Source organism: Gallus gallus, chromosome 1 (assembly GCF_016699485.2).
Source record: "Gallus gallus isolate bGalGal1 chromosome 1, bGalGal1.mat.broiler.GRCg7b, whole genome shotgun sequence".
NCBI lineage: Eukaryota > Metazoa > Chordata > Aves > Galliformes > Phasianidae > Gallus > Gallus gallus.
Window position 1 is genome coordinate 83,903,523 of NC_052532.1, and position 19,822 is coordinate 83,923,344.

The window sequence follows — 19,822 nt, forward strand, 5'->3', positions numbered from 1 at the left end:
GTCGCTGTATCTCATCCACCCAGTTTATCCACCCACACTTTCCTATCATTACTGTGCCCCATTCTCCACTTGTTTGTTACACCCAGTGTTTGCATTATGCTTTAAATATGATAACCTCCATCTTCTTGGAAGTTCATGTAACTCTTTCCAAAATGGGATGTGGAATCATTCTCAGGGTTCCTGGGAACATCTGTGACACCATTCCTAATAGGAGAAATGCTATGCTGAGCCCACTGTGACCTAGATATGTCTAAAGGCACAGATTCAGAATGGCCCACATGCTTCTATGTTTAATGAAAGCACTGGGTTTGTTGTAACTCCACTTGATCTACTGCGTGCTTTTAGAATCATAGAATCACCAAGGTTGGAAAAGACCCACAGGATCACCCAGTCCAACCATCCACCCATCACCAGCAGTTCTCACTAAACCATGTTCCTCAACACAATGTCCAAATATTCCTTGAACAACTCCAGGGTCAGTGACTCGACCGCCTCCCTGGGCAGCCCATTCCAGTGTCTGACCACCCTTCAGAGAAGTAGTATTTCCTAACGTCCAGCCTGAATCTTCCCTGGCACAGCTTGAAGCCATTCCCTCTACTCCTATTACACAAGAGAAGAGGCCGACCCCCAGCTCACTACAACCTCCCTTCAGGTAGTTATACAGAGCAATAAAGTCTCCCCTGAGCCTCCTCTTCTCCAGACTGTACAACCCCAGCTCCTCCAGCCGTTCCTCATAAGGCCTGTGCTCATGAGGCTCCTGTGTTTTTTCATCACTCACCAGGAAAATTTGCACACCAGTATCTCCATCTGTGGCAGACTTAAGTGACTTTTCACTTTTTTCCCTGCCGCTGACTGAAAAACATTTCAAAAATCTTCTGCCCAAAATGAAAGTGTGTATTGCTGTGCAACACGATCCATCTTAGAGGAAGGGTTAATCTGAGATCCTGTGGCAACTGATTCCTGAGTGATTTCCCCATGAACAGCTTTCAGGATATGTCTGGTCTACCAGTCTTGTTGAACATGAGATCAAGCAAGATCAGAGGTGATGAACACAGCACTGGAGGAGACACATGGTGGAATGATGCTGGCATTAAGGCACAAACTACAGGCAAAAAGCAGTGATGTATCAGAAAAATTAAAAATAAGGTGAATTAGCATGGAACTACAGTGCTAAAATATCTTGGACTTCCAGACCGTGTTGTAGTAAAACAGAAGCAGAAAATATTTGTCATTGTTCCCTGCAATAGAAAAGGGCTGTTGTATTCTTTTAGTGAGGGACTTTTGCTTGCAGTTCAAGGGCAATTGATCAGATTATAGCAAAATAGTCACGGCAATGGTTGTTGACCCTCACTTCATTTCTCTAAAAAAACAAAATTGCAACATTCCTGTAGGAGTTTTCTGGCTCTCAAAAAGCCAGAATGGCTCCAAAATGGCCGTGGCATTGAAAGAATATCCTAGCGGAATTCATGCAATCTTCTTTTTTGAAGAGGGGAAAGAATTATGTAAGAGGAAAGGATCACAGAGCTGAAACAGTTCTGTCCTTAATGCTTTATAAAATCACTGATGTACTACTTGATGGGATAGCGCTGTATTCGTCCCTCCAGCGAAATTGTTTGCTTTCATTTTTTTAGATGCTGGGGAAACACATGCTCTGTGCCTATAGAACAAGGCTATTCTCTTGAATAGGGGAGAGACCTTCAGTGTCTGTAACTAACAAACTCCAGGCACATGGGAGGGAAAAGAAATGAGTGCATCTGAGTAAAGATACTGATGTGAGTGCTTTTGAATTAACCCTTCATGGCTGTCAAATTTCTGTATATCTCCTGTTCAGAGCCCCCACGTTATCAAAAGATCTGTGAAGGGGGGGGCGAGAAGAGATAGACCTTGAAGGCTGCAACCAATCTGTTCTTATAGGTCGCTACAACCTATAGGCCTTGTTAACTAAGCATGCTTCATTTCAGAAATAATTTGGCCTTTTTTTCGCTTCTGTTGCATTCCAACACATACTCTAGCTAGTACTGTCTATTTCCTAAGATTAATTAAATGGAATAATAATGAAACCACCAAAATTAGTTGCTGCCTTTTCTCACACTTACGTGCCTTCGTTCTGTCCATGCTCAGCAAAGAAGAAAATCTGTTTTACTCCCTTGTTTTAATGAGTTCCTGAGTTATTTGGACCACCTCAGTGCTCTCACATACTGGCTTTTCAAGAGTGCAGGAAGTTTTTAACATACAGAGGCTTTTCTCCAAACAGCTTCGTAAGACTTTAAGAGAACTTCCCTCACACATACATTTTACAAAATCCTACACAACAAACTGCGGGCCAGAGCTGGTTACCAGTACTCCTCTCTGATGCATATTTGTGTGAAACATCTCCCAGTTCATGATGCAGGTAAGACGTGACCTGAAAATGTCACTGTCTGCAACTGAACTGTGCGTTGAGTTACTTGGATCCCATGCTGAACAAAGCATCCTCTAGGGGCAGTAGTTCCAGCCTCACTTAAGACTAAAAGGGATTAGTTGTTAGCACTAAGGACAGCAGTAGTGCCCTTCTAAAGCACTTGGTGTGATTCTTTTCTTCCAAAGTGCCAACAGCAATTTATGAGATTGCTTTGAAAATCTGAAATGTTCTGGGCAAGTATGGGTGGATTGCAAGCTTTGCTTGTGCAACAGAGGAGTAGGAAACAGAGCCAGCATGTCCCCAGGCCAGCCAAAGCGCTGGAGGTTATTTGAGGAAACTCATACACTGACAGCAGTTCTGAGCGGTCAGGTAGCACAGGGCAGAAGATGCCATCAAAGGAGTGGGCTGCGCAAGGGACAAGTGGGCTTATGTCTAGGCAAACCCAGCAGGAAAGGCTTTTTGAGCCAGTGGGCACTGATCTGCAGCCACCAGGGTCGGTGGGATTCTCAGATTCATATTTTCTCCATTGCACTTACTTGCACTTTTTGGTAGACAAATTGAAGATAAGGGCTTGCTCACTGCTACCCAACTGGCATTTATTCTAATGCAAATTACATCACTGCATCCAAGATCACACCAAGTTTTTAATTGATTCCCTATGGTATTGGTTTCCTATTGACATTTTAACTTCAGGATCATACCACAGGGATGATGCAGACCTGCCTGGCTAAATCCTTGTCTTGGGCTCCTGTTTTGTCCAACATTGCTACAAGAGCTATACCTTCCAGTGAAATGTTGCTGAATGGGGTATGTTCAGGAGCTGTGCAAGCCAGAGTTGTGTCTGTAAAGGGTAGCCATCGCACAGTACATCCATGCCATAACTCACTGTGTCCCTTTGGGTCATACATGTCAAGTGCCTCTGGCAGATTTGCACTGACTGTTACGGTCCTCAGAGATGTTATACTTTTTTCCACTCAATATTATATATGTGGAATCCTCATAATGTGAGTCATCAGAGTCACTGACCCAGGACGTGTTCAAGAAGTGTGTAGACGTAGTTCTAAGGAACATGGTTTAGTGGGCAACATTGGTGGTAGATGGATGGTTGGACCAGATGATCTCAGAGGCCTTTTCCAGCCTTGGTGATTCCATGATTCTATGACCACTCAAACTGGTCAGGTCTTTCTAGTAAGAAAGTGTTTTTCTCAGAAAAAAAAAATTAATAATTTCATCCCATGTGGAAGGCATTTATTTCCAAAACACTCTTCATATCACGTGATAGAGAAGCTAGAAGTGAACAAATGTGCAGCTTTGGAAAGAGCCACACTGCTGTCTAGCGCTAAGGTAAATTTTGGCTTTGGAACTTAAAAAACTACAGTTGAGAGATAGGAATTACTGTTCTGTACTTCTTTATTTTAAACTTTCCATTACTTTTTTTTTTTTCTAATGAAAAATGTATGTACTTGTTGAGAAAGGTAGGGAGCAGGCATGATTAAGGGACAAATGCAAATGAAACCCTGCTTTTTGACAGCTCATGTTTTCCAACTTGGGGGGAAAAAAATGAGGCTTTGGGTTTTTTTTCCCTCTACCATCAAACCCCTCTAACCTCAATGTACTGTTCTTAATAGAATAGAGGGGTTGGAGAGAGAAAATGAAGACTGGGAAAGGAAAGAAGTAGAAATCCAGACAACAAATGTTTGGCTTGTTTCCAAAGGAAGAAAGCGTTCTGTGAAAACAGCATAAAGTGAGTTTCTTGGAGAGCAAAAGAAACCCTGAGAAAGCCTGGAGTACTTCAAATAAAACTTTGCAGGTTCTTTTTCTTGCACAGCACTTAGGAGGTGAAATCTAGGTTCACTGGCTGCTGTCGGTATCACCTAAGTAAACACACTGAGCTGACATAGCTTCTGCTCTGGCCTGCACCCTGGAAACCATAGCTCAGATCCAGTGGTGTAACTCTAAGGCATGGGCGTCCAACCTTTAGGCTTGCCTGGGCTGAATGAGTGAAGAGGAATTGTCTTGGGCCATGTATACGTAATTGCTCCAAAAGTAATGCCTCCTGTTTATTTCCATGGAAATGACAACAGATGCAAGGAGCACAGTAACACTGTTTGATTGATTGAGGAAATTCTCAACTACAAAACATGATTTTTCCACATAGTCACCATCATTAGCTGTTCATTTTTGCCAGCGATGAACAAAAGCCTGCATGCCAGGCTTGTAAAAATCTGTACCAGTGAAGATAACCCACTGTCACTGTTGCCACTGCTGAAACACACCACCCACCACCTCACTGTGCTCACATCCGCTGTTTGGTCTTCAGAAATCTTCAGCAAGTGTCAACGAACATCAATGGGTGCCATTTTTTCTGCATCGAGGAATTCAATGACACACTTCTGCTTCATCCGTACTTCCATGTCAGGCACCATTCTGTCAGACTGTCCCTCTGCTGCCATCTGCCCCACGGCAACCAAGTGTAATGGAATATTAGCAGGAAGGTTCAACCTCTAGTGCTATACCACTTACATCTGCCTCTGACATCGTGGGCAACATGATAAAAAAGGAGCATTAATTTCGGAGCAGGTATAGATATATAGTTAATGTACAGTTAAATATAAGTAACAAAACTTATGTTAATGTTTTTTATTAGAACATATCAAAAAAAGAGAGCAGCAAAAGCACTGCTCCCCATGTCCCGGTCCCGGCCCGGATGGGGCCACAGCGCAGCAATGTCCCGTTGGTGCTGAGGGGCCGGGCCGCTTGGCGGGAAGAGCCGCCGCCATCATGGAACGGGGCAGGGAATGGCTGCAGGGCGAGCTGTGCCGGGCCGTGTGCGGGCTGCGGGCTGCGGGTGCGACATGCCTGCTCTAGAGGCTGCCATTTTGAGGACAAAGGCCAATCATCATATCCTGGGAGCAGCCTGGAAGCTGTGGGAACTGCTGCCCCTAGGCAGGATGTACCATGGGATCCCCAAGGTTTTACTCGTTCCCCCCTCTTTTCTGAGAGAAGCAGTTCCTTGGAAATGGCTGTGGTGGATGGCAGTATTAACAAGACCTGATCCGTTCTGTTTAGAGTTCTGCTACAAGCTCAAGTATAACAAAATGGCAGTTGTCATCTTTTTTCTCTACCATTTTTTTTAAGATACCTGCAAATAAAAGAGGATATGAAGCTGCTGAGAAGCAAAGGCCTGAGGGCAAATGGAAGAAAATTTTACCAAACCCAGAAGACAGCCAGAAAGTAGCACTGATGCCAGACAGCATAGGATCAAAGCATTTAGCTGAGTTTTACACAGCTAAGTATTCTTATGACCTAGAATACTTTGTAGCTGTATCTATTCAGCCATAATGATGGAGATAGTAATTAAAACCTGCAATTCAAGGAATCTATCCTGAGGCCAAGAAGAGCCTGTTCTTGCCTGCCTACGCATGCATGGAGAGATGCCTTCTGAGGGCTTTCATTTTGCATCTTCATGCACTGAGCCTCAGCTAGGAGGCAGATATGCAATGGCAAAGATGGGAGGCCCTTGTGTGAACTTGCTATGACATCAGCTAGTTTGGGGAACAAACTTTAGGTAGGTGGAGTAGGAAACCACAGCAGTGGTAGCAGTGTGGTGATGATCAAGGGAATGCGGCACAGGATGAGGTGAGATAGGTGGATAGTGTGTGGGATAGATCAAGTAGCAGAGCAGCAAACAGTTTAGAGGGGGACTGGCAAAGCTTTAAGAGCAGCAGTCCTGGGTGACGCTTTAGATAATTGCTTTGAATGTAATAGTTTCATTTTCTTCTCTTGTCTAGTATTTCCTCCGGCTGGACAACGTGGTATTACTGTTAGTGAACCACAGGAGTGCTTCCAGCTCTCTATCTTGCTAAAGTGAAAAAAGTGGTGGAGCTGAAGGAAAGAAAGAGCCAGCACAGCACAGCACAGCACAGGGCAGAGCAGCACAGTGCAGAGCAGCAGGTAGAAGCCCCATTTGTTGAGCTGGTTACCAGGGAAGGCTTGTGCCGGCCCTTGGAGAAGGGGGAGGTGGGGAGCTGTTGGCATAGAGTGGCAACTGGGAGGACTGCAGTGGTAACACACTGAGTGAGTTTTCCTTCTGTTCATACACAAGAGGGGCATCAGTGTTCCTTTCAGTAATCAGTTCTGAACGTGTATCGTAAGCTGCACAACCAGAGGACCTCCCACTTACACCGTTCAGGCATGGGACGCGATGCTCAGACTGAATCGTGGACTGCCGTTTTGTATCAATCTTTTCCTGAACGGATGCATTTTTTCTGCTGATTTTTCAGCAGGCAGATGAACAGGTTTTGCACAGTTTTCTCCATTCTCTCCTCTCTCCCTTATTTCTCCTCCTTTCCCCTGCCCGCTCCCGGCCCCAGCCACCTCCCCCCACCGCTTCACTACCCCCGTTCCCTGCCTCTCCCGCCCAGCCACCCACCCGCGACCCACGGTCCCGGGACCCCAGAGGCCGCTGCGCCGCCCCCGCTCCGCGCACACGTGCTCTTCTCCCGCCACAGATCTCCCACCTCCCGCTTCCCATTGGTCGGCCCGCCCGGGAGGAGGAGGTCTCGCCCAATGAGAGGGCGGCAGGCAGTCCCGCCTCCTAAACGCCAGCGAATGGGCTTTAAGAGCCGCGCGGCGGGCCGGCGGCTGGAGGTGCCTTTGGGGAGGGAGGTGACCTCTCAGCCTCCTGCGCCGGCATGGCGGGGCCGCGGGGGGCCCGGCCCGCGAGGAGTGGCCCCGGCTGCTGCTGGGCTCTGCCCACCGGGCTGCTGTGTGCCTACGGCTTCTTTTGCAGCGTGCGGCCCTCGGAACCCTTTCTCACCCGGTACCTGCTGGGGCCGCACAAAAACCTCTCCGAGACGCAGGTAGTGGGGCGTCCGGCGCTGGGTGCCCGCTCTTTATTTCCGTTCGCCGTGGGGTGGTCACCGTCTCTTCTCCTCCCCCTCTCCTCCCTCCTCAGGTGTTCAACGAGATCTACCCGGTGTGGACGTACTGCTACCTGGCGCTGCTGTTCCCCGTGTTCCTGGCCACGGACTACCTGCGCTACAAGCCCGTGGTGTTGCTGCAGGGCCTCAGCCTCATCATTACCTGGTTCTTGCTGCTCTACGCCCAAGGGCTGCGTGCCTTCCAGCTCCTCGAGTTCTTCTACGGGATGGGCACCGCCACAGACATTGCCTACTACTCCTATATCTACAGCGTGGTGGATGTGGACCTGTACCGCAAGGTCACCAGCTACTGCCGCAGTGCCACGCTGGTGGGCTACACGGTGGGCTCCGTGTGCGGGCAGCTCCTCGTGTCCCTGGCAGGGTGGTCCCTCTTCAGCCTCAACGTCATCTCCTTAACCTCCGTCTCTGTTGCCTTTGGCACGGCGTGGTTCCTGCCCATGCCGCGGAAAAGCCTTTTCTTCCACCATGCTGCCGCTCAGCCCTTCAGCTTGGAGATGAAGGTCATGGACTGTAAGAATGGGGCCATCGTGCAGGACCAGCCCGGCGTGCCAAGGGTGCCTGGATGGGAGGATGAGGTCAAAATGCCCTTAAACAGGGAGGGGCATCCAGCAGAGAAAAAGGTGAGCTGCATCCCCCGTGTGCTTCATACACTTGTGCACCTACGGACACGTAGGTACACGGCAGTAGAGGTGCAATATCCAACAGCAAAAAGCATCCCTTCACCCACCCAACTTCTTTGGTTATGGCACAGGAAAATCTCTTTCTGGTTTCCTCTCTCCAACAGAGCTCAGTAGGCTGCTCCTTATTTTTCTGGAGTCACTCTGCAGCTATCACAGGGCTTTGGTTAGAGCCCTCTGGCTGCCAAATCTCTATCCAACATTACAAAGTATATCTCAGGGCGCTGTCGGTTCTGTGCTTGTCCAAATGCTGTGTTCGCCTCCAGATATGCCCGTGAATCTCAGAGGAAAGAAACAGACCTTCCTGCACCCGTGTCTTGAACACTTTTGCTCTTCTGAATGTTATGCAAACTGCAGTAATAAGCTGTGTAGCAATTGGATTCTGTCTTACGGTCCTGGAAGGGAACCGCTCCAGGAAGGAAGCTGTGGTAGTTCTGGAGAGCATTTAAAGACTGGTGCTGGGTATTTATGGGGGGGGGGGGGCAGAAATATGGCTAAATTGCAGGGAATACCTTTGGTGTCCAGTTTAGCGCGTCCTCATTGTGCGCCACCGTTGATGCCAGCAGTGCCCCAGCTGCTGCAGGCCTGTGACCTCCAGCACAGTCAGTGGGAGTGGCTCCCAGCTGTTGCAGGCTGGTACACAGGTGTTTGCAGCCAGGTGAGATGTATGAGAACCTGTGGCGGCACAGGGTGGGCGTGGGGCCCTGTGGAGGGTCAGCACTGCTCTCAGCCGTGGGAAGTCACGCTTCTCTGAGAGCAAAGCACAAGGTAGGCATGTCTGCTGCTTTAGGCAGCTGATGTGTGATTCATGCTGGCAAGCGAGCCAGTCCCTGGAGTGAGGGGAAGGGAGAGTTGGGTTTATATTTATTTAACTTTAAGATGGGTTGTGTTATTCCTGTGTGTGTCAGTTGGGATTTGCTCCCCAACAAGGGGGTTTTGTGCCCTAGCAGCCAGGTAGCTGTGATTTGGGCCCAACTTGCACATACCCCATTGCTGAGATGGCAAGGGGAAAATGAAATGCTGGATAGAATCTTTCCCTTTCTTTTCTTAAAGGAAGGATATGCATATCTTTATCTTGCTCTGCCTTCTGTTGGAGAGGAAGGGCAGCAGTGTGGCACCTCAGTGGCATTTGCACATGCTTCTGCAGATTTCCTGCTTTTAGGGCAGGAGTGGCTTTGCTGAGGAGATTAAAAGCAAAAGTATATTTATCCCTGTTCTACTTGCCTGAGTATTTGTTAAACAGGACTGAAATTCAGTGCCATTAACAATGATGGGATTAATACCACCTCTCTGCCCCCTTCTATTTCTCTGGCTCCCACCCTCTGTTGCCAGGGACAGGACTGCCCCAGAACTCATGCTGGGGAAGGTGGGGGTGGGAGGGAAGGAATTCAGTACCAGCCTGGGGTTGGGTCACACCAGGTGCCAAAATCTGAGAGGCACTGCTGCCTGGCTGCAGCCTTAATTAAGGTAATGGCAACCACGTTTGATGAATGTACCATTATTTGCACAACCACTAATGTACAGAAGCACCGCCAGGTGGAGGGGGGGGGGGGGAGGGCTGCTGATGGGGCCTGTCCTGCTTATCAGGCACAAGCCTGCGTCAAGCTTGCAAATTAGAGTCTGCAGTGTGTGACGGTCACAGCCACTGTTTTTCCTGCACCTAAACTTGTGCTTTGTGTGGATGCTGACCTCTTCTCACACTGTTCTGATGGACTTTGCAGAAGCAGCGTTTGTGCAGAGAGTAAGCATCTTGCCTTTGGCAAAGCACCGAAGGGACCGTGTGCTATTAAATAACGATGCTCAGAAATTGGTGATACTTTGAGAGGTGTAAAAGGGCAGCTCAGGACAGAGCGAGACCACAGCCGTTATTGGGGACTTCAGAGGAGGCATCTCAAAATGAGACTTGTGGTTCGAGGGGAGCGGTGCTGTGCCATGGCTCTGTGTGCAGGAGCTCACACCTACAGGTTTCCCTGCAGGGAGTTTCAGCTCATAGGGGCTGGGGATGCAGCTGGGATCAGGGTCTTGACTGAATTATGGCCCAGGTGAGGTATCTGCTGCTCGGACTGACATGAGAAGGGTGGACTCTGCAAGCAGCTCTGGCTACAGAGGGGAAGCGTGCTTGCTTCCTCTGCTGATTTGGCACAAAGTGGTGATGAACGTTATCCCTCGTCACTAAGAGACTGATTACTTGAATTTTTTTCCTTCAAACCACTTTGTGGGTCTGTTCCTCCTCCTTCTCCCTTCTGTGTTCTTTCTAGAAACATCTGGAAGGGAAAGGTTCGCCCCTGCCTCATTCCCTTTGTCAAAGAACTTCTGTGTGTAAGAATTGTCATTTGTGATGGTGTCCAATGGAAAGACCTTTCATTCTCTTTAGGGCCTCAGACAATATCTCTCTTCTAAGAGCGCTGACTGACATTAACAGGGATAGAGAGTGGTGCAGTGAGACTGCTGCTTTGAATACTTAACCCCTGGCTGCTAGCACTAAGGAAAATTGACTTTTATTTGTGAGGAGAAATACTTTTTAAAATACTGTTATTTGGACTCTTTCCACGCTGATCCAAATTCAGTCGGACCTGGTAGGATTTAATAAATGAGCTGTCAGTGATGCTTTTGCCTTTGAGGAATGACTGACTTCTGATCTTGTTCCCTCAAAGTGGATGTTGTCCCACGTCTCTTTTCTGTTACCTGTCAGTTGCTCATGTAACGCTTCTGGTAACCAGCAGTTACTGCTCTGTAATGAAAGCCAGAAATGGGGAGGGAGGGTGCTTGTGACTGAGGCCTTCTGTCCCATGTAAGGGGTCAGCCTTGGTTAGGGCAGGGACCAGCTGGTGGGACCTCTGTGTGATGGGGAGTCCTTCTTGTTCATTGCTTGGTGCAACTTCGTGTCTTAAAGCGGTCCTGTTACTTGTCAGTGACCCACAACCTGAAGTATTTATAAACAGACTAACATTTCTCTTCCTCTCCCTCTCCAACCTATGCAGGAGCAGAAAGTAGATGCCTTAAAAGTGCTCAAGGATCTCTGGCGGGACTTCCTGCAGTGCTATTCCTCTCGGACCATGCTGTGCTGGTCAGTCTGGTGGGCACTTTCTACCTGTGGCTACTTCCAGGTCATCAACTATGCTCAGGGCCTGTGGGAGATGGTGCTGCCTTCTCACAGCACAGAGATTTACAATGGTGGTGTGGAGGCGGCCTCAACACTGTTAGGTAAGCTGCTAATGTAGCTCCTACTCTGCTGTGAGAAATGTCTTATGTGTCCCTGGGTGTCACCAAAACACACTTTGGATGTGTTTCATGTTCCCCTACGTGTGCAGGAGAGGGAATCTCATCATTTGAGATGAGTCTCCCATGACATGCATGGTGCAGTACTCATTACCGAGTTTGCTGTGTGCAGATCTAATTCTTGTAATCCAGTGCATGGGTATTTAAAGGAGCATCCTGAGTCAGTTGTTCTGAAAGACTTGGCAGAAGGCTCCAGGCATGCGGCTGCCACTTCTTAGCTGTCACTGTAGCTACAGGCTTAAAGCAATTGGGGTGGTTGTTGTTTTAGCCACTCAAAGCCAGGCTGAGGGTTCTTTACATTTACTGCTTCTTCTCTGGCAGTGTAGGGAACATATGAAAGTTTCCTGTATGCATGCAGTGTGCAGTGAGCGGCCATATAGTCATTTCAGCACTGTTAAGCAGAAAGGCTATTAAGATGAAGAAAGTCTCTTGACTTGAAAGGGCCAGGTGCGTCAGTCAACGCACAACCTTGTCTGATAAGTTGTTTAATACTGTTTCATTACCTGCACTAGGACAATACCTCTTTAATGTAGCTAACTTATCCTGCCACAGGCTTTTTAGATGTTGCTGTAGTATATTCCTTTTCTTTGATAGAGCGTTGTTCTATCATCTCCTGTGTATGTTATCTTCTTGGAGGCAGAAGAAACCATGGTATCCCAACAAACAAGGCTTGAAACCTGTCTTTGGGATGTTCAGCCCCATCTTGGAGTTTGGTGGGAGACTGTGTCTGTTTTATAGCTCTAGAATCTTATCTAGCATCTGTTAATTGGGCTTGAACCAGTCAGCAACTTGATTCTTGAATCTTTGACCATTAAACAGTTTTCTTTGAATAGCATTTAAATAGCATGTGCTCATATGCCTTCACAGCGTGATACCATGGCTCTTACTTTAGTTATTTTTATTTGGCTTCCTCTGCTATCCTGCCTTGGCCTTAGGAAGGAAAAGAATTGGTAACAAGGGAAAGAAGTTGCCAGTTCAGTCAGTGTGTGGGTGCAGAAATAAGAGGTCACCGTCATCTTACTTCAGCTGGAGACCATTCTGTGAAGTAAGGGCATCTTCAGAGGGAAGCTGAGGTGTCTTTATTGAGCATCTAAGTTTATTATGTGAAGGGGCTATAGCATAGTTAAATGTAGGCAGATTAAAAAAAAAATAAAATAAAAATGAAGTATAAATATGGAGGTAATTATTCGTCAAATCTTATTACAAACATCTTTGACATCAAGATCCTTATCAAATCCTGTAAACGATGGCCTTATAGGAAGGAAATGTGGTTGGCACTCAACTCGGGCAAAACTACATTGTTTTTTTCCCCTTTAATATCTTTCCTGCAAATAGTTGAGTCATTTTGAGTGATGCTTTCAGAAAATGAATTAGCATCTCTCCATTAATTGCTCAAAAAAGAGAACCAAAAAACTCTTCTGCATGACACAGACTGAGTACTTGGAACAGATGAAGATGACTAATCTCATCGAAAAGCTTTCAATAACCTAGACAGTGGAATTGAGTGCACCCTCAGAACGTGTGCAGGTGACACCAAGCTGAGTGATACAGTTGATATTAGAGAATGGAGGGATGCCATCCAGAGGGACTTGGACAAGCTTGAAAGGTGGGACAATGTGAATCTAATGAATTTCAATAAGGCCAAGTGCAAGGTGTTGCACTTGGGTCAGAGTGATTTCAAATACGTGTATAGACTGAGAGAAGAACTCATTCAGAGTAGCTCCGAGGAGAAAGATTTGAAGGTCTTGGTGGATGGAAAAACTGGACAAGTGTGTGCTTGTAGCCCAAAAGACCAACTGTATTGTGGGCTGCACCAGAAGAGGGGTGGCTAGCAGGATGAGGGAGGTTATTGTTCCCCTCTGCTCTGCCCTCACGAGACCCCATCTGGAGTAGTGCATCCAGGGCTGTGAAGACCAGAGGACTGGAGCACCTCTCTTGCAAAGACAAACTAAGAAAGCTGGGCTTGTTCACCATGGAGAAGAGAAGGCTCTAGGGAGACCTCATTGTGTCCTTCCAGTACTTGAGGAGCACTTATAATTATGAGGGAAACAGACTTTTTCCATAGTTTGATAGTGATGGAACAAGAGGGAATGGTTTTCAACAAAAAGAGGGGAGATTTAGATTAGATGCTGGGGGAAGGTTTTTACTCAGAGGGTGGTAAGGCACTGGCGCAAGCTGCCCAGAGAAGCTATGGGTGCCACATCCTTAGAGGTGTTTAAGGCCAGGCTGAACATGACCCTGGGCATCCTGATTTAGTGTCTGATTTGGTGGTTTGCAGTTGCCCATATCAGGAGGGTTGGAACTAGATGAGCTACAAGGTCCCTTCCAACCTAAGCCATTCTGTGATTTTATGTATAACAGGACTAAGAGGGATCTGAGATGATCATCTAGTAATCTGATTTTCTAGGCAGTAATGCATATGCTCTCACTTCTGTTTTCCAGTTTGAATGTATTTATAAGCAGTTTATTTATCTCTGACTTCACATAAAGTCTATGCTTTTGCTGAAAGCTCCTCATTTTGGCCTGTCTGTAGACATTCTTTACCATGGGCCAGTGCCACCAAGCTTTTCTACCTGCTCTTTAGTATATTTGAGCTCATCTCACTAACCCCTCTTTGCACCAACTTGGCATCGTATCTGATTTGAGTTGCATTCTTCTTGAAGATGGATGACCAGAACAGCATTCAGCTTTATTCAAGGACACCTTGATCTCATAGAATAACGTGAATGCACTTCAATTCTCTCTCTTTACTGGAAATCTCTGATCTCTGTCCTGGTGCATCCCAGATTTCATCTGCCGTTGTCATGGTTCTTAGTCATTCTGTGATCAGTTATGAGCAATGTCTGTTTGCCTTCATATAAGATGCTGCTGCTATCCCTGCCTGTACATGTGCTGTTGTGCAGGAGGATTTGAATAGAGCACAGTGACTCATGGCTCTCAGCTTCCTGTCCTGTGCAACATAAATATTATTCTTTCTAGACAGGTCAACTGACTGCATAGTCACATCTATGCAGTTTCTTAGGGTTGTGGCAGATCTTCATTGGGCTGGGATGTGAAAACACTGGATTGGCTATATGTGTCTAACTGCTGGACACAGGTTGTATATGTTGTTATAAGAAGGTATTGGGCTGGTATAACCTTGAGCATTATTGGGAGTACAACTTTGAGTTGTCCCTAGATCCCCAGAATGAGACACTGAATGCCTCTTCCCAAATGTCAGAATTACTGATAGGATGGAAAGAAGGCTCTAGAACCTAGCTTCTTTTTGCATCTTAGTGTTTCTCTACTAGGCAGAGCCAGGCTTTCAAAGAGCAAAATGTCAGTCAGGTAGTGTCACAGCAGGCACTGGGAAGAAGAGTTTGGGCTGGGGTGGATATATTCTTTTTCCAAGGCAAAAAGAACTACCTTTTCTAGCCTGCAGGATTATTGTGAGATTTGACAGGATTGCAGGCTTATGCCCTGACAAAGAGCCTCTGTGTTTTGAGATATTTCTAAGAGAACGGTCCAGTTGAAGGCTACAAAGCCTAAATGCTGCAGTGCAGCACTTCTATATGGTGATCAAACGCTGAATACAATCCTGTTTTTCAGAGCTTTCCAGTAAACCTCCCTTTATCAGTATGCTGTTTGTCTTGTTCACTGTAGTGACACAGCAGCAGCGTTACAATATTGGTTGCTCTTTCACTTGTTTGCAAAACAAAGCCTACTTCAAATAGGAATTTTCTTGTAATAGATATCTTGGTTTCTCAGTAGTTACAGCTGGTGGCAGTGCATGAAGTGTACCTTGCCTGCTGTTTGAGAAGTGTGTATTTCATGCCACCCATCTTGGGATCTGTCTTGTCCCAGCTGCACCTTTGTAAAATCCAGCAGGATCTCCAGACCTGTTCTGGTTATATAGGATTGTTTGTGCACAGTCAGTGGTAAGATGTCTTTTTTCTGTTTTATGGCCGCAATGGTTTGTAATGAATCTTTGTCCTTTTAGATCTGGGTTTGATCCCATGTTCTTATTTAATGAGCGCTGTGGGAAGATGACAGTAAGTGTAGGTTTTCCTGCCTCCTAAATGAGAGTTCTACCAGCTGCCTGTCAAAGTGGGTATACACCCAGCGAATGCAGACCCTAAAGCACCACAACACTGTTAACAGGGTGCTTCTGTGAAGCAGTGTTTATGTTTCTGTTGCCTAGTTGACAACACTTCTATGATCAGGGTAACTGTCATCTGAGTCACGAGGTTGCTGTGCTTATGAAGCCAGGGAGGAGATTTCAGGAGGAGTCAGCATTGACCTGTTTTGTTTCTCCCCATAAGCGTAGGTAGGGGCTTAGAGATGCTAAGGTGTGTGCATTAGTATCTTCTACTTCACTTGTGTTTAGCTAGTAGAGGCCATACAGCTCGTAATACTTTGTCCAAATTGTTCCAAGTGCAGTAACTAACAGTTATACTTTCCTTCCCCTCACAGGAGCTGTTGCGGTATTTGTTGTGGGTCATATAAAAACATCCTGGGCCATGTGGGGTGAAGTGGCACTTGCCCTGTTCTCCTTTCTTATTGCTGCTGCTGTATATATTATGGACACTGTTCACAACATCTGGGTGTGCTATGCATCTTATGTTGTCTTCAGAATTATTTACATGCTGCTAATCACAATAGCAACGTGAGTATATATTTCTTTAATGTAAATTACTTTCAAGACTACAACTGCCGTGAAAGCTGACCTATTTTCTATGTTAGCAGTGTCTCACTCACCCTGATTGAGGAAATCTGTCGCAAGGGTTTGTGTTCTGATTCAAGTTGGAAACTGAGGCACAGTGGTGTGTAACTGTGCTGGAAGTGTGGTCAAGCTCAAATGGCTTTATTTTTTAAAATATCTGAAATATTTAAAAATACAGTTTTCTAAATGTCTAAATATTAGATGGTGCTTCTTGCCAGGGGGTCTATGTCTGTAAACATGGCTGGGGTGAAGCGTTAGCCATGAGGAGAGGACAGTGCTTTATTCACATTATGGGGTCAGTTTTCCTTAACGTGTACTACAGAAGACTTCTTTAATGTTACTCTTTGCTTTAAGGAGGTAAACACAGCTGTTGTTGAGCTCACATACCCAGTGCTGTGTGACAGCCCAGGTTCTTTGGGGGGGGGGGGGGGGGGGGGAGGAGGGGAGATGGTGAAACTGGGAACTGCAAAGGGATTTCTGTTCAGGATTGTGCAGGAGGTCATGGTCCACACTGAGGTAGGTTGATGCTTAGAGCTTGCCAACAGTATTTGAACAGATACAGGCATTGTACCTGTTCAGACTGCATCAGACAGAGCTGCTTCAGTAAGATGGAAACCCACAGGACTCCCACAGTATCTGTAGCTTTTTAGATGTCTCTGGAGTCTCCACTAGTCTGTCCTGATCCTATTTAGACAAGTATACTACCAGTGCAAGCTAATTTAGCTGTAGAAAACATGTAGCACCTCAGGTTGCTTAGTTGTCTTATACGGAAATGTTCCTCCTAGTCTTACATTTCTCTTCTTCTTTCCCATCTTTGTTTCTGTCCATCCCTGTCTTTCCAGGTTTCAGATTGCTACAAATCTCAGTGTGGAGCGGTACGCTCTGGTGTTTGGGGTCAACACATTCATTGCCTTAGCACTTCAGACTTTACTCACGTTGATTGTTGTGGATGCCAGTGGGCTTGGGTTGGACATCTTCACCCAGGTATGACTGACTTTCTTCTTTACTGATGGGAGGGAGGAAAGTAAAACAGGCTGTGAAGTCTCTCAGCCACCAGTTTCTGGGGCAAGGGTATGCTGATAAAGAAATGCTTACTAATTCCTGTTGCTTAAGAAGAAGGAAGCTCGAGAATTAACCTTCTTACATGTTTAGTAACTATTTTGTTGAGTCACTTTTTTTTTCTTTTCTCTGCAGTTCATGATTTATGCATCTTATTTTGCGGCTATCTCCCTGGTGTTCTTGGGCAGTGGCTTATACAGTATTATGAGAGCCCACAGAAGACAGGTGCAAAACAGGTCTCCTGAAAGCTGTTAGCACGCTACATGAAGGCTCTGTGACTACATATGAAGACAGAGGTCTGTTTTTAATCTGCCTTTTCTTCCCAAGGCAGTCATCTTGATGGTACTTGATCCATATTTATACTATATTAGTAGTACACTTCAGAAGGTAAATGTATTAGGTCTTACATAAGTAAGAACAAATATCTTCTTTCTAAAATGCCTTTTGTTCTTCTGTTGCATGTTTGGGATGTGCAAGGAAGAACAGATTTCAAAAAAATGAAAGCCTTGGGAGGTTTTAGTCTAAGGCTGTGCATCTGGAGGCTGCCGTTGAAAAGGCAGCTTTAGGATTGCCTGGTCAGCCACTACTCTTTTTGTTGTTAAGATGCTGCTGCATGAAGGGTGTGTTCATAGACCTCTTTCTGCAGAGACCTGGGCCCAGGAGAGGTGGTGGCCTTAGGCCTGTGCTCTGCAGCGTGGTTCTCACCGTGCCTGCCCTGTGATGCTGGATGTTCTGTTTTGAGGACTCTCGCACTTCAGTTTCTGCATACGCACATGCTTCCTTCAGTTGCTTGTACCGTTTCTGCTGGTTGTCTACTATCTCTGCTGTCAGATCTTTACTATAGCTGATAGTGAGTGTTACCTCTCCAAAAGCCTAACTGTGTCCTGGGGCAACTTGTGACAGCACTGAATTGCTCTCAGCAATGCTACTTCTGGGGTGAAGGCCCGTGCCCAAGAGAATGTAAAGCTGTAGGGGAACCCTAGAGGGATCCATTTTCAAGTGGACTAGATGCTAGTCTGCAGAACCACTCGATGTCCTTGCCTTTGTCCTCTAGGGCTGCAGATTCTTGCAGTTGTAGTAGTCACTGATCCATAACCCTGATGGCTGGGCTATCTCAGTGGAATGGTGGATGTGAGTGCATCATTGGAGGAGGAAGGTGACTTGCAAGATTTTAGGCTGTTCTTTGTAACCTCAGAATTGTGACTGCAGTTACTGTATTTACTTCAGTTACTGTATTTAACAGAATGAACACCTGAGGTTTTGAAAAATACTGATGACTGCTCTGTCACTCCTTCCCATTTTAAAGCGCCTTTGTTTCTGGTGGATCTGCACCCACTAGTTCTGCCTCATCTTTCCACTTAAGCTAAAAGAAAAGAATATTTGTAGGAGAAATAGGTTTTTATTTTCTTTTGTCTGGTCTGGGCAATTTGGGTCTTGCCTCATACCTGGTTTTTAAAGTAATTTATTTGTTCCAAATTGCTTCAGCACCAGTGAGGAGTTGCACAGAGCTGTCCTAGACTTGGGCACCTGGGTACTCAGGCACCATGACCAGCACAGCACCGTGGGCATGTCCTGTAAGTTGTCCCTGTTGCTGTGCAGGTTGTGGTTTTAAGCATATGGGAGAACTGGCAAGGGAGAACATCTTGTACAGTCTGCTTCTTTTCCGTGCCTACTCCTTGTGCAGCTGGAATTATTCCAGTCAACATGAAGAGGCAGCTTCATTTTATTGCTTGGTCTGTCGTGCTATGGAGAACTCACAGCCTTCCTCTCCTGTAACACTTCCAGCCATTCTCGTCATTTGTGTGAGCCTCAGTCTTAACCACACAAAGTGAATGACTAACATGTTTGAGATATGCTCTCTGGGGTCTGTGCAGCTCTTCCAGGCTGGCTGTGCAAGGAGATGCACTCTCCAGAGCTTCATAGAACCAGCAGCCTACCTCCTGAAGCATCTTCAGGGCTCAACTGTAGTGGCACTGACACATAAATTTAACTGCCTTATCCTGAAATAGAAACTTGAAGCCACCTATGTATATACTCTGTTCTTTAATGTATTAAAAAAAATCTGAAGCTGTGAAGTCTAGCTGACAGGCTGTCTTGAGAAAGGAGTAGAAGGAGCATCTCCTGTCCTTCGGACTCCTTGGCCGGGTGGCAGCTGTGACATGAGATGAGGCATGGATACGTGGCACTTGTATCAAGTGACTGAAAGAAGCAGCTCAATTTTACTGTTTTTTTTTTATTTACAGAGAATAAATGTTTGATGGGGAGCGACCCAGTTATTTAAAAAGAACAGTCAAATAGCTATGAGTTACAGCAGTAACAATGATTTTTTTTTTTCCTACCAACGTAATGAAATTGTGGTAACTGTAATAGAGCAGCATGCTCCACTGTGGACATCTTCAGGCCTGTCAAAGTATGAGGGCTATATCTGGATGTTCTTATGTTGTGCTGCTGGTGTGGTGATGAGATGCCAGTATCTGACTGCAGCTGTACACAGAATTACTGATGCCTATGAAATTCTATAAGCATGTTGATATTGTTGGTAGGGCCCCTTCAGCTTGTTTCTAATTGAATAGATATTTTTGTTAAATAAATTTTTCAAGATATGATGTGTGGTCAGTGTCTTTGTATTCTGATATCTTGCTAATCCATAGTGTTGCTGCTGCCATTAACTTTTGCAGGTTGTCTTGAACATCTGAGCTACAAGGGGAAAAAATCTGGACAAACCATGCAAAGAGAACCAAGTCTTAAAGAAGATGATAGT

The 19,822-nt window shown here is 46.0% G+C and overlaps 1 protein-coding gene across 1 annotated transcript; it reads left to right on the top strand.

Moving 5' to 3' along the window:
- Positions 1 to 7,047: 7,047 nt before the first annotated feature.
- Positions 7,048 to 19,667, top strand: SLC19A2 (solute carrier family 19 member 2). Its single transcript, XM_015296689.4, has 6 exons — positions 7,048 to 7,263; positions 7,359 to 7,964; positions 11,003 to 11,225; positions 15,753 to 15,945; positions 16,845 to 16,986; positions 17,197 to 19,667. The coding sequence occupies exons 1-6, from the start codon at positions 7,096 to 7,098 to the stop codon at positions 17,314 to 17,316; spliced, it is 1,452 nt and encodes a 483-aa protein (XP_015152175.2). The 5' UTR covers positions 7,048 to 7,095; the 3' UTR covers positions 17,317 to 19,667.
- Positions 19,668 to 19,822: the final 155 nt, after the last annotated feature.